This window comes from Kogia breviceps, chromosome 7, assembly GCF_026419965.1.
Source record: "Kogia breviceps isolate mKogBre1 chromosome 7, mKogBre1 haplotype 1, whole genome shotgun sequence".
NCBI classification, from domain to species: Eukaryota; Metazoa; Chordata; class Mammalia; order Artiodactyla; family Physeteridae; genus Kogia; species Kogia breviceps.
The window spans coordinates 25,274,921-25,290,129 of record NC_081316.1 but is presented as its reverse complement, the minus strand read 5'-3'; the positions used below and the strand labels follow the sequence as shown (position 1 = coordinate 25,290,129).

The 15,209-nt window shown below is 41.4% G+C and overlaps 1 protein-coding gene across 4 annotated transcripts in view; it reads left to right on the top strand.

Annotated features, from left to right (window-relative positions):
• The window catches only part of KIAA1549L (KIAA1549 like), a 295,434-nt gene that overhangs the window by 167,105 nt on the left and 113,120 nt on the right, over positions 1 to 15,209 (top strand). For all 4 annotated transcript variants that reach the window (XM_067038032.1, XM_067038031.1, XM_067038028.1 and 1 more), the window contains 3 exons: positions 710 to 843; positions 7,202 to 7,364; positions 8,876 to 8,935. In XM_067038032.1, coding sequence (XP_066894133.1) covers positions 710 to 843; positions 7,202 to 7,364; positions 8,876 to 8,935 — 357 coding nt within the window. The remainder of the gene's footprint in view (positions 1 to 709; positions 844 to 7,201; positions 7,365 to 8,875; positions 8,936 to 15,209) is intronic.

Below are 15,209 nucleotides of genomic sequence, written 5' to 3'. Positions count from 1 at the left end.
TTCCTCCAAGGTCCTTGCTAATCAAATGTCCAAATTTCCTGCACAGCAGCCTAAACTTTTCCAACCTGGATTCGTTAGAAATACTCCTTCACAGGAGTCTTTCTTCCCAATTTATATAATTATGAGTATATCGTACTTGTGAGCATTAAATACTGTATTTTTTTTTCCTGTATTACCAGTGGATACTGAGGAGAGTTGAGTGTCCATAAAATCTGTGCTTTGCAGCAATATGTTCCAGATGCTCCTGAATCAGAATCTCTGAGCTTAGGCCTTGGAATCTTTCTTTCAAACTCCCTGGTGACTCTGATCCTGTGGTTTGTAAACCACAAGAGTAGAGGAACCATTGAAATAGAAAGACTCAAACAACTTAGTCATGCAAGCCAATTGATTGTTTTTTTTTTCCCCCTCCAAAGAAATAGAAGGCATGATCACTCTTAAGCCGTTTTGATGTCTTGGAGCAGATGTCTCCATATGCCAATCAAATGAAATCACAAAATCCTTTGCATTGGAGGGAATCTCAGGTTCAATCCTGCTTTTAATTCTTCTATGTTATAAATCATTTTAAGAGCCACATCCAAAACTGCAACTGTCCTTATTTGCCTGATTTCTCTGATGTAAAATCATGCCGTTTTATATCACGACTGCTATTAAGTTCAAGGAACTAAGACGCAGAGCTTTGGTGAGCACTGATTTATTACTCTCATTCTAGTGCTACAGTTTGTGAGCCAGTCCGACAACATACAGTCCTGCAAGTTTGCTCAGACGATGGAACAGAGGCTACAGAGGGCTTTCCAGGATGCCGAGAGGAAAGTTCTGAATACTAAAAGCAACCTGACAATTCAGGTAAGGAGGAGGGTGCTTCAGCTGTGTAGTTGACAGAGGCCAACCGGAACACAAATGTTGGCAAGAAGTGATTTGGTCCCTCATTTCAAAGCTGCCTGGGTGTAAATGTAACTTTGTACTTCGGGCATGTGATATCAACAGGAGAAGGTGCCACCTTGGGACCACCGAGTTGAGTCAGGCCTGGCAATGATGAGGATGTCTGGGGTGTGGTGGTCATGACAAGGGAGATGCTGTGACACTGTGTAGCTGCTGTGATTTGGGATTTTATATTTATTTTCCCAAGCCTTCCTTGGGAAGGCTTGAAGCTTCCTTAAGCCTTTCTAATATATTTATTATTTTTAAAAAAATGAACTAGAATATACTCTATGTCAAATGTCGCATATAAAATGAATCATTTCTAAATAGCTAACTCACCAAGATTTGCCTATTCTGTGATTTTCTTTGAGTTGTCTTCCAGGCATCCACACGAACAATCACCTTATTTTAGACACACACACACACACACACACACACACACATTTTATATTTAGGGTTTACTATGTGCCAGGACTGTGCTAAGTGTTTTATAAATGTTTTGCTACATAATACTCAAGACATCCTTCTGAGGTGTTATTATCAGCATTTCACAGGAGAGGGAACTGAGAGAAGGGTAGGAAACTTCCAGAAGGTCACACAGTTGGTAAGGAATGGAATTAGGACTTGAGCCAAAGCCCATACTCTAATCCACCATGCTCTACTAGCATCAATGCAATGCAGAAATGGGATCCTTAATGAAATTTTGGTAAGCATATGCATTATCTTCCAGGGCAATCCCACTCCTGGTATACTGTATTTCAACTTCCTGGATTTACAGTAGACATGCTACCAAAAACGTTTCTCAGACCCATTTTTTACAATTATATTGATAACATCTCACTAAAGACAAATGCTTCTTAATCATATTCATCCAGCCCCCAAATATCTCTAATTAACTGTACTAACTAATGTCTCTGTTTTTACTGAACTAAAAGCCTTTGCAATTAAACCCAGTGGTTTTAAAATTGACATTTAGCATAAGTGAATTATCAGCAAAGCCAATATGATGTGGAAAGCATACATTTTAATTTGAATGAGCAGACGTCCTTTTCTAGATTCACCCAAAGTATATATGGAAGTATCTCATTATGATCTGGTTCATATTAGACTAAGATCTAAAAACATGTCGCAGACATAAGATTTATGTAAGGAGTGTGACTCAGCTCCTTTTTCTTTCTGATTGCATTTATGATCCTCACAGGTACATGAGTCTTATTGGAGCTTGGCAGTGGAACATATTCTAATTATATTCAAGAAGCACAGACTTCTTTCCTCCAGCTTCTCTTTATCAGGCACTGGAAGGGACACCAAGATAAATAAGCTGCCCTTGGCCTTAAGAAGCCTCTCTTGTGTTGTCTTATGATAGTCAGGGGCCATGAGATGAAACTTTATAAAGCAAGTAACAAACATTCCTTGGAAAAGACTACAATGGGCAATTAGATAATTGCATCTAAAATAGATTTTAGATGCTCTTGAACATATCCACAGCTTTGGGTGAATTGTTTTATTAACCCTCTTTCACTTTTTGCCTTGGCTGGCAGGAAGCCCAGAGCCAAAGTTGTTGTGTGGATTTAGTAACCCTCTAGGCCCCTATATCATGCATAGATTGCTACATGCTAATGATCCCTCCCAGGGTTGTCTTTAATCTGTTTTCTTAGGACCTGGTTTTGTAATTAATAAATTACCATTTTATTGTATTAAATGTAATTTGGGGGGCACCTTGGATCTTTTGTGGAATAAGACCATGTAAATATTTAATTTGTTCAGAGAGTCATCGAAAAAGTGACTTAATTGTTTTTTACTTGTATAGCATTGATATTAGGGGTTAGAAGACTCAATTAGGACTTTTTGATTATAAGCAACAGAATCCAAGGTCACAGGCTTATGCAAAAAGAGGAAGTGATTGGGTCATGTAACCGAAAGGTTCACAGCTCCTTACTTCAGGAACAACTGGATCCAGGTGCTTACATGATTTCTTCATGAACTTCTCTCTTCGTCTCTTGGCTTGCCTTGCTCTGGGTGGCATCATCCTCAGGCCCCTGGCACCTCCAGGTTTGCCTCATCTTTACTACTTACAGTCTCATGGATCCAGAGTGCCTTTTTTGTGTCATTCCAGTCAAAATCCTGGATTAGTTTTCATTGAACCCTCTTGGATCACGTGCCCATTTCTGGACCAGTAACTGTGGTCGAGGATATGAGATATCCCAGTCAACTAAGTCTGGCTGAGATGCCCACTTCTGGAACCTGAGTGGGACAACTGCACCCAAAGCACATGAACTGATTGGAGAGGAGGAGGAGGTGTTTCCCCAAGGAGAATTGTGGTGCTAACAAGGAAGAAGGGAGAATGGATACTAAGAATGAAAACAACAGCTTTCCATTCTGTCAGCGTTGTGGGTCTAATTAGCTAAATGAAGCATGGCATGAGTGAATGGGAAGTAAGAGGATACGGTCAGAACCCATACGAGTCTAAGAGTAGAGGGGTAATGGGAAAGTATCCCCTGCAAGGGACAAGGCATGACTGTCAAGGAACAGTGATATGACCTTGGTTTCAGGTCTGTGGATCTCTTCTTATTTATGAAGTTTTTGTTAAGCAGCCCCCAAGAATGGTCACGCTTTTCTTAGCTATAAAAAAAAAAAATGAGTATAGTAAAGAAAACACAAATAACTGGAAAGGCATTCTGTGCTCATGAATTGGAAGACTTAGTATTGTTATGATGTCAAATACTACCCAGAATGATCCCTATGCAATCCCTATCAAAATTCCAGTGGTGTTTTTTGCAGAAATAGAAAAATCCATCCTAAAATTCACCCGAAATATCAAGGGACCCCGAATAGCCGAAACAACCTTGAAAGAGGAAAACAAAGTTGGAGGTCTCACACGTCCTGATTTGAAAACTTAGTGCAAAACTATGGTAATCAAAGCAGTATGGTACTGGCATAAAGACAGACATATGGACCAATGGAACAGAATAGAGAGCCCAGAAATAAACCCTTACATATATGGTCAAATGATTTTTGATGAGACCATTTGGTGGGGGAAGGGACAGTCTTTTCAACCAATACTACTAGGAAACTGGATATCCACAAGCAAAAGAATGAAGTTGGATCCTCACCTAACACTGTATACAAAAGTTAACTCAAAATGGATCAAAGACCTAAATGTAGGAGCTAAAACTGTAGCAGAAAGAGCTAAGACTCTTAGAAGAAAATAGGGCAAAAAGCTTCATGACATTGGATTTGGCAGTGATTTGTTGACATGACACCAAAAGCACAGGTAACAAAAGAAAAAATAAATAAGTTAAATGTCATCAAAATTAAAAACTTTTGTGGCTCAAAGGACATAATCAAAAGGCAACCCACAGAATGGGAGAAAATATTTGCCAATCATGTATCTATAGGGGGTTAATATCTAGAATATGTAAAGAACTCCTGCAGCTCAGCAACAAAAAAACCAAACAACCCAAGTAAGAAATGGGCAAAGGGGCCTTCCCTGGCGCAGTGGTTGAGAGTCCGCCTGCCGATGCGGGGGACACAGGTTTATGCCCCAGCCCGGGAGGATCCCACATGCCGCGGAGTGGCTGGGCCCGTGAGCCATGGCCGCTGAGCCTGCACCACATCTGGAGCCTGTACTCTGCAATGGGAGAGGCCACAACAGAGAGAGGCCCGCGTACCGCAAAAAAAAAAAAAAAAAAAAAAAAAAAAAGAAATGGGCAAAGCACTTGAATAGACATTTCTCCAAAGACGATATACAGGTAACCAATAAGCACACGAAATGATGCTCGACGTGACTAATCATTAGGGAAATGCAAATTAAAACCACGAAATACCACTCACACCTATTGAGAATGGCTATTATAAAAAAAATAGAGAATAATAAGCATTGGTAAGGAGAAATTGGGACTCTTGTGCGCTGCTGGTGGACGTGTCAAAGGGTGCAGCTGCTGTGGAAAACAGTATGGTGTTCCCTCAAAAAACATAGAATTACCATATGATCCAACAATTCTACTTCTGGGTATATACCCAATAGAATTTAAACCAGGGACTTGAACAGATATTGGAACACCGATGTTCATAGCAGCATTATTCACAACAACCCAAAGGTGGAAGCAACCTAAGTGTCCATCCATGGGTGAATGGATAAGTCAGTGTGGTATATACATGCGATGGAATATTATTCATCCTTAAAAAGGAGGGAAATTCTGACACAGGCTAAGGCATGAATGTACCTTGAGGACTTCATGCTAAGTGAAAGAAGCCAGTCACAAAAGGACAAATACTGTATGATTCCACTTATAAAAAATATTTAGTTTTGTCAAATGAATAGAGAGAGAAAATAGAATGGTGGTTTCTAGGAGCTAGGAAGAGGAAGAAATGGGGAGTTATTTAGTAGGTACAGAGTTTCAGTTTGGGATGATGAAAAAGTTTTGGAGATGGATGGTGGTGATAGTTGCACAGTAATGCGAATGTACTTAATGCCACTGAACTGTACACTTTAAATGGTTAAAATGTAATGTGTATTTTACCACAAAAAGTATGAAACTAATATAATGTTGTATGTCCATGATGTCTCCTCAATAAAAAAATTCTCATCTGAAAAAATGCATAACTTACCTGCTCGAGTGTAGTATGTACAGAGATACCATATTGCAAGCTCTTTGGGATCCAGTGAGATTTAGTTTTGTTGAAAAGCAAAAAAATGGAGTGTTCAGAATAGAGATAAAGGTTGCAAAGTTATTTTAGTTATTATTTTTTTAGGTGACAGTGCAGTGAGGTCTTTTGAATTATTCAGAAAGAAGTGCCTTTTTTCTTGGTACCTTGGGAGAGTCATGAATATCTGTGGCTACACCACATTCCAGAAATACTGTTGGAGAGGAAGTAAGAGTGGACCAGAAAAGTTGACTCCGTATATCATTAATCATGGGACTCTAGGTACTGTGTTAGAGAATTTAAAAGGAACTTCCACTTAATGGGAAAAAGTTCAAAATAACATGAAGAAGCTTCTCTTGACGGTCTTCTTCAAAGTAAGGTTTAAAAGGAACGTTGCAGAGATATTTATGTCTGAGCACACAAAGGTCTGGGACAGACTGGGTATCAGTTTCCGGCAGAAAGAGAGGACACATTCAAATGAAGATAATTTGAGGAAAGTCCAATAAAAAGGACTTTGTAGAAGTGTGGGCGGGCTCTAGGGAAAACACAGGGACAGTGCAGCTGCCAAGGCTGTGACAGTTGGGGCTGATGCGGTGAGAGGAGAGAGCAGTTGTGGGAAGCCCGAGGCCAGAGCTGCCCAGCATGAGCTGTGACCCCACAGGAGGGAGTCCCTGACACCAGCTCTCTGCCCTCACTCTCCTCCTTCTCTTCCACATCCTCCTGAGCTCCCTGCAGCTGAAGCCAGGGGGCCAAGGAGCCCGCTGAGCAGGATGAGGGCAGGGTGGCAAATGGATCTGGAGGGGGAAGGGGCAGACGCCCAGCACAGAAGCCCATAAAGAGTGTCTCACCATTCCTACTGCATCTGTTTTTTCAAATCTCATCTGTGGGATATTTTTATGTATACACTGACCTATAAAAATCTCATTTCCTCATAACTAAAAAAACTGACTTAGACAAGATTCGAGAAGAAAACCACACCATCTCATAGTAATATTAACATGTTTTACATTGAATTAATAGACCACAAGGAAATGGAATCTCTCTCTAAAGAAGCTGTTTTCTATTTCTGAATTCTTTTTGTCATCAGGTTCAGTTCCCCGTCCTTTCAACTTTAAAATCCCCCAGAAGTTTGACTCAGGCTTTCTCTGAGCAGTTGAGTCCTCCTTAAATTTACCATTCCTATGCTCTATTGTGTATTTTCAGAACCATAAAAGTAGGCTGAGACCATTTAGCCCCTGGAAAAGATACACACACCAGTGGTTAAAACCCGAAGTCAGGCTGCCTGGGTTGGAATCCTGTCTCCGTCACTTATTAGCTGTGTGACCTTGGGCAAGTCCCTTGATCATTCTGGGCTTCAGTTTCCTCCTCTGTAAAAGGGAGTCATAACAGGATACACCTCCTAGGGTTGTGGTGAGGATTAAATGAGATCATGTGCCCTTAGCAGATGTCTGGCATGTAAGCAAGCAATCTGTGAGTGACAACTATTGTTATTCTTATCTCTTCCTTGCTCTCTTCCCACCTCCCTTTCATTCCTAACCTCAGCTTCTCCTTAAACTTCTCCTCCCACGGCCTCCATGAAACAGACCCTCATCTTATTTGGCATGTCTCCCTCCCCTTTCCTCCTGTGTCGATTCAGATGGTGAGCACGTCCAACGCCTCCCAGACAGTCACCTTGGTGTACGTGGTGGGCAATCGAAGCTCCTTCCTCAACGGCACTGTGGCCAGCAGCCTCCTCCGCCAGCTCTCTGCTGAGCTGGTGGGGTTCTACCTCACCTACCCGCCGCTCACCATCGCCGAACGTGAGTATGTCCACGTCCTACAGGGACTCTGCCATCTTCTCCGGGGCCTTGTCTGTTTAGCAAACCTCCATGGTGCCAGGCCACATGCTAACTCTTTTGTCATTATATCACAACTGAAATATGTGATCAATGGGAATTGAATTGATGAAAACTTTATTACACATTGAAAAAAGCACTGGCTGGGTGCTTTTACCCTTCACTTATCTCCTATCTCATTTAATCCTCACAACTACTCTATAAGGTAGGTGCAAACTTAACCCCATTTTGCAGATGGGAAAACTGAAACTCCAAGAGGTTTAACAAGATGCCTACTCTGACATACCTAGCGAGACATGGAACCTGGGGTTTGAACCCAAGCGGTCTGCCTTCTGTGCTTATAACACTGCCTAGTATGGCATCTGTCCTCGTGGCAATCTGGGTTGCTACGGTTTCCTCCACTTCTACCATCAGCAAATGTTCCTGGGCCTTCAGCCCTTGCCCGGGCTATAGATATTATAATGCAGCTCATGTGCAGTCGGCATCGTGACTTCAACTTGATGAAGTCCTCGTAGGCTTGTGGCCTCATCTTCCTCTAATGCTTCAGTTATATAATCCTCATTACCATGCAGCAGGCATAGACTTTGAAGACGATGCAGCCTACATTTTGTACCCAAACATTTACTCGGTAGCCAAAGGAAGTAAAGATCTATGCTCTTAAATTTAATCATTGGTATATTTCTAAAGGTCACTGGGCAAGTTTATTTTTTAAACATGTATTAGCAAAATTGTTTCTATTTCCTTCTTTGGTTGCTTTATATATTGTAGATAAGTGTGATAATGTGTATGAATGTACTTATTAGCACATAGTAGACACTCAGAGTTTTTTTTAATGTTTGTTTAATGGCAAGCTTTTGTGAATGTCCATATACTAGGGAAAGATGCTTCTGGATTTTATGGAAAAGATGATGTCATAAAAGATGGCATTACATCACCTGGCAGCACGTGAAGAATTTCATTTTTCATCATCTTGATATTCTGAGAATAATAACAATAACACAGCTATGATTTATTGAGTACTTACTATGTGCCAGGTACTATGCTAAGGCTTTTACATGTATTAACTCTGATGGTCACCACACCTGTAAAGAAATGGGACTGTTACATTTGGCTACAAAACTTAGTCCTTGACACTGGAAAAATCCATTCAAGAAATAATTATTCCTAAAAATGTTACGATGGTTGGATAATTTTTAAAGAGAAAGCTATTGTTAAGATAGGTTCTAGCTGTAGGTATTGAAGTGTTTCATTTAAGAAGGTTTTGATAGAAAAACTGAAAGCAGACACCCAAAAGCCCTTTACTGAGTATTTTAGTTTTCTGAATAGCAAGTTTCAGCCTGTATGTCCTAGAGTTCCCAAGAATGATAAAGCAGGATTTAGCTGCTTGGTATTTTGTCAGCTATGTCTATTTCCCTGAACAATATTTACATACAAAACTTGTGAAAGTAATTTGGTGTGTTTCTTGTTTGTTTTAGCACTGGAATACCCCAACCTTGATATATCAGAAACAACCAGAGACTACTGGGTAATTACAGGTAATCTCTTCTTTCATTTCCCCTTTCACCCTATCAGGTTGGTTTATTTTTCTTTCTTTCTTTCTTCCTTTCTTTCTTTCTTTCTTTCTTTCTTTCTTTCTTTCTTTCTTTCTTTCTTTCTTTCTTTCTTTCTTCCTTCCTTCCTTCCTTCCTTCCTTCCTTCCTTCCTTCCTTCCTTCCTTTCCTTCTTTCCTTCTCTCTTTCCTTTTCTTTCCTTCCTTCTTTCTTTCTTTCATTATTATTTTTTTAATATCTTTATTGGAGTATAATTGCTTTACAATGTTGTGTTAATTTCTGCTGTATAACAAAGTGAATCAGCTATACATATACATATACATATATGCCCATATACCCTCCCTCTTGCGTCTCCCTCCCACCCTCCCTATCCCACCCCTCTAGGTGGTCGCAAAGCACCAAGCTGATCTCCCTGTGCTATGTGGCTGCTTCCCACTAGCTATCTATTTTACATTTGGTAGTGTATATATGTCCATGCCAGTCTCTTACTTCGTTCCTGTTTACCCTTCCTCCTCCCTGTGTCCTCAAGTCCATTCTCTACATCTGTGTCTTTATTCCTGTCCTGCCCCTAGGTTCTTCAGAACCATTTTTTTTTAAGATTCTGTATATATGTATTAACATACTGTATTTGATTTTCTCTTTCTGACTTACTTCACTTTGTATGACAAACTCTAGGTCCATCCACCTCACTACAACTAACTCAATTTCGTTTCTTTTTATGGCTGAGTAATATTCCATTGTATATATGTGCCACATCTTCTTTATCCATTCATCTTTTGATGGACACTTAGGTTGCTTCCATGTCCTGGCTATTGTAAATAGTGCTGCAATGGAAATTGTGGTACATATCTCTATTTGAATTTTGGTTTTCTCAGGGTATATGCCCAGTAGTGGGATTGCTGGGTCGTATGGTAGTTCAATTTTTAGTTTTTTAAGGAATCTCCGTACTGTTGTCCATAGTGGCTGTATCCATTTACATTCCCACCAACAGTGCAGGAGGGTTCCCTTTTCTCCACACCCTCTCCAACATTTATTGTTTGTAGATTTTTTGATGATGGCCATTCAGACTGGTGTGAGGTGATACCTCATTGTGGTTTTTTTTTTTTTTTTTTTTTTTTTTTTTTTTTTTTTTTTTGTGGTTTTTTTTTTTGCGGTATGCGGGCCTCTCACTGTTGTGGCCTCTCCCGTTGCGGAGCACAGGCTCCGGACGCGCAGGCGCAGCAGGCATGGCTCACGGGCCCAGCCGCTCCACGGCACGTGGGATCTTCCCGCACGGGGCACGAACCGGTGTCCCCTGCATCGACAGGCGGACTCTCAACCATTGTGCCACCAGGGAAGCCCAACTCATTGTGGTTTTGATTTGCATTTCTCTAATGCTTAGTGATGTTGAGCATCCTTTCATGTGTTTGTTGGCAATCTGTATATCTTCTTTGGAGAAATGTCTATTTAGGTCTTCTGCCCATTTTTGGTTTTTTTTTTTTTTTTTTTTTTTGATTTTGAGCTGCATGAGCTGCTATAAATTTTGGAGATTAATCCTTTGTCAGTTGCTTCATTTGCAAATATTTTCTCCCATTCTGAGAGTTGTCTTTTCATCTTGTTTATGGATTCCTTTGCTGAGCAAAAGCTTTTAAGTTTCATTAGGTCCCATTTGTTTATTTTTGTTTTTATTTCCACTTCTCTAGGAGGTGGGTCAAAAAGGATCTTGCTGTGATTTATGTCATAGAGTGTTCTGCCTATGTTTTCTTCTAAGAGTTTGATAGTGTCTAGCCTTACATTTAGGTCTTTAATCCATTTTGAGTTTTTTTGTGTGTATGGTGTTAGGGAGTGTTCTAATTTCATTCTTTTACATGTAGCTGTACATCTAGCTTTTACATGTACATGTAGCTTTTACATCTAGCATCATTTATTGAAGAGGCTATCTTTTCTCCATAGTATATTCTTGCCTCCTTTATCAAAAATAAGGTAACCGTAGGTGTGTGGGTTTATCTCTGGGCTTTCTATCCTGTTCCATGGATCTATATTTCTGTTTCAGGGCCAGCACCATACTGTCCTGATTACTGTAGCTTTGTAGTATAGTATGAAGTCCAGGAGCCTGATTCCTCCAGCTCCATTTTTCTTTCTCAAGATTGCTTTGGCTCTTTGGGGTCTTTTGTGTTTCCATACAAATTGTGAAATATTTTGTTCTAGTTCTGTGAAAAATGCCATTGAGAGTTTGATAGGGATTGCACTGAATCTGTAGATTGCTTTGGATAGTAGAGTCATTTTCACAATGTTGAGTCTTCCAATCCAAGAACATGGTATATCTCTCCATCTGCTTGTATTATCTTAAATTTCTTTCATCAGTGTCTTATAGTTTTCTGTATGCAGGTATTTTGTCTCCTTAGGTAGGTTTATTCCTAGGTATTTTCTTCTTTTCATTGCAATGGTAAATGGGAGTGTTTCCTTAATTTCTCTTTCAGATTTTTCATCATTAGTGTTTAGGAATGCAAGAGATTTCTGTGCATTAATTTTGTATCCTGCTACTTTACCAAATTCATTGATTAGCTCTAGTCATTTTCTGGTAGCATCTTTAGGATTCTCTATGTATAGTGTCATGTCATCTGCAAACAGTGACAGCTTTACTTCTTCTTTTCCAATTTGGATTTCTTTTGTTTCTTTTTCTTCTCTGATTACTGTGGATAAAACTTCCAAAACTATGTTGAATAATAGTGGTGAGAGTGGGCAACCTTGTCTTCTTCCTGATCTTAGAGAAATGGTTTCAGTTTTTCACCATTGAGAATGATGTTTGCTGTGAGTTTGTCATATATGGCCTTTATTATGTTGAGGTAAGTTCCCTCTATGCCTACTTTCTGGAGGGTTTTTATCATAAATGGGTGTTGAATTTTGTCAAAAGCTTTTTCTGCATCTATTGAGATGATCATATGGTTTTTATCCTTCCATTTGCGAATATGGTTTATCACATTTTATTGATTTGCATATATTGAAGAATCCTTGCGTTCCTGGGGTAAACCCCACTTGATCATGGTGTATGATCCTTTTAATGTGCTGCTGGATTCTGTTTGCTAGTATTTTGTTGAGGATTTTTGCATCTATGTTCATCAGTGATATTGGCCTATAGTTTTCTTTCTTTGTGACATCTTTGTCTGCTTTTGGTATCAGGGTGATGGTGGCCTTGTAAAATGAGTTTGGGAGTGTTCCTCCCTCTGCTGTATTTTGGAAAGGTTGGTTTATTTTTAAAAACTGCATGCCATTCAGTGATAGAATTGGCATCTTTTCTTGGGTCCTGTCTTATTTGCCAAGGAGTTACTTCCCTAGGACCAGAAGTGGGTGGAGTAAGCGGAGATAGGAAAAGACAGCACGCTGAAGATGAGGGTTAAATAACCACTTCAAAACAGCTACGTTGAAAGTCCCACCCAGGAGCCTCCTCTTCCCAAAATGTGTACCCATCAAAAGGTGCGGCATTAAGCTGTGGACATCTGGGGCATGTCCATGTGAATGGTTGTCTATTTGTTTAAAGATCATAGGACTTTCTGCACTGCTTTACAAAACCCAAATGAAAGTCAGAGGAATGCCAGGCATGCATTTTTCTCTCTCTGCAGGTACCCCCGGGCTGATCCTGGTGGAGCCTGGGCTTGTCCTGACAGTGAGGGTGGATGGAAGTAAAAGGGTGTTTGGGTGGCAGTTTCCTTTTTTTCTTCCTTGACATTTCTCAGCTGAGATTTATGAAACAGCAAAAAATTTTTGCTTGTGTTTTTCAAAAACCAGACAGTAGCTCTGAAAATTAGAGAAGCAAGGATTGGAAGCAGAGAGAGAGGACGGATGCTTGTAGGAGGAAGTGACCAGCCGGGCCATAAAGGGTGATGCCAAAAGCTCAGCTTCTCTATACACCGGTGCCACACTGAATCTCGGAGACGGAGTTTTGGGTGAAATAGAAAAGGATAGCTTCATTGCTTTGCCAGGCAAAGCGGAACACAGCAAGCTCCTGCCTCGAAAAACTATGTGTCCCAACCGGGGAGGATTTGATGAGGAGTTTTATAGCAATAGTTCAAGCGTGGGTTTTGCTGATAAGATTAGGGTGTGTGCAGGTCTGCATGCCTTTAATCTCATCTCAGGTGGTTGGTCTCCTAATCTTGGTGAGTTTCTCTTGTCCCTTTAATCTTGCCTCAGGTAGTTTCTTGGCTGCTCCTCCCTTGATTAGCAACTGTTGGAATCTGCCCTTTGGAACTCAGGGCCTAAGGTCATGGAAGCTGGAGTCTTGCCTACAAGAAAGGGGGACAAAAAGGCTTCTGTGCCCAGGAGCCCCACAGGGTCCTCCTCAGTTTCGAGGGGAGGGACGGAAGGGTGTTAGTCTGCTAGAGCTACCGTAACAAAGTACCCCAGGCTGAGGGAGCTTCAACAACAGGAATTTATTTGCTCATAAATCTAGAGGCTGGAAGTCTAGAACCAAGGTGTCAGCTGGGTTGTTTTCTTCTGAGGTCTCTCTCATTGGCTTGCAGATGGCCATCTTCCCTCTGTGCATGTCTGTGTCTTAGTTTTCTCTTCTTATACTGACACCGGTTGTATAGGATTAGGCTGCACCCTGATGACCTCATTTTATCTTAATTGCCTCTTTAAAGGCCCTATCTCCAAATACAGTCGCATTCTGAGGTCCTGGGAGTTAAAACATGTCAACATGTGAGTGGTGGGAGGACACAGTTCAGCCCATTACAAGGAGGGAGGAAGATTTTGCAAGTCCTGGAAGATGTGCCTGAACAAGCAGGCCCTCCCAAACCTCCTTCTTCCCTTGACTGTCTCCTTCCTCCCTGGCTGTCCCAAAGAAGCAGTAGATGGGCTGCTGACCGGAATACTAACCAAGGAGCTTGGTGAAGCCTGCTCAAGATTTCTCCTAAATTGTAGAAAATTGCATTTCTTTCTCCCCTACAAAGCCATGGATTTGTAGAGATTATTTTACCTGCTAAGAAGGCCAACTAAAGAAATGTTTAAAAAGAAAACAACACAATGACCCAGCAGAATTTATGCTCAAGAGAGACAATGCAACACATTTTGGAAACCAGCAGGTTATGTAATATTTACAAAATCATGTTTCCTGCACAGGGAATGCTGTTTTTTAACTTGTAGACATTTCCTCCCTTCTCTTAATGTTTAAGATTTACATTCAATGGTAAAACATCCTGTCCCTGACAGACTCCTGTTTCATGCTTTCCTCATGTACCTGTGTCTTGCCCTGCCTCTGTTTTAGTGACATAACCTTAATAAAAAGCTCCATACATGTTCTTGTTTTCAGGATTCTTCTGGGACTTGACCCCTGCCCACTCACCTACATATCCAACTTTGTTATCACTGTTGCTGCCTGTTGGTAGCCAGCATACACAGTGGCACCCTCACTGTGTTTGGAGCTGATTGGATCAGTTGATTAGTGCTTGAGGGGAAAGAGGGGACAGGTCCAGGTCTCAGGATGACCCTCCTGCCTTCCCTTTGGTCCATAACCACTTTCTAGACCCATGGGCGGCCACTACCAACTTTAGCCATCTTTTCCAGAAGGGGTAGGAGATTAGGAACTGAGAGATGAAGACAGCACTTGTTCAAACCTACAGTCCCTCGAATAACCTGTCTGCCCAGATCTTCATCCTGGGCATCCTGTCTTCTGCTCATTGCTAACCGCCAAGAGGATTTGAAGCAACTTTTTTCTTCCTGTCATTTGTATTATAAAAGCCTAACATGTTTTCATCTGTTTCCCGACTAAACTTATATTAAATATGTTTTGGCACACTAGCCACTGCTCCCCTTCCTGAGTGTGGGTCCCACTGTGGTGGAAAATCACTGGCTTAGGGTGACTCCTGCAGCCCCTCTTTACAGAGTACCCAGGGGCTACCCTGCTTTCATGGATCCTGCAGTCAGGGGTGTACATATGAGGTGGGGTAGAAATGTACAGACTTAATATTGCTGCCTGACAGAGGTGAGAGCCCCTCTTAGGTTTATTCACCTGTCTTTTTTTTTTTTTGCGGTACGCGGGCCTCTCACTGCTGTGGCCTCTCCCGTTGCGGAGCACAGGCTCCGGACGCGCAGGCCCAGCGGCCATGGCTCACGGGCCCAGCCTCTCTGCGACATGTGGGATCCTCCCGGACCGGGGCATGAACCCGTGTCCCCTGCCTCGGCAGGCGGACTCTCAACCGCTGCGCCACCAGGGAGGCCCTATTCATCTGTCTTTATTTCACCTACCAGAGTCAAAATATCCCAGACCCAGCACAGGGTTTCTTCT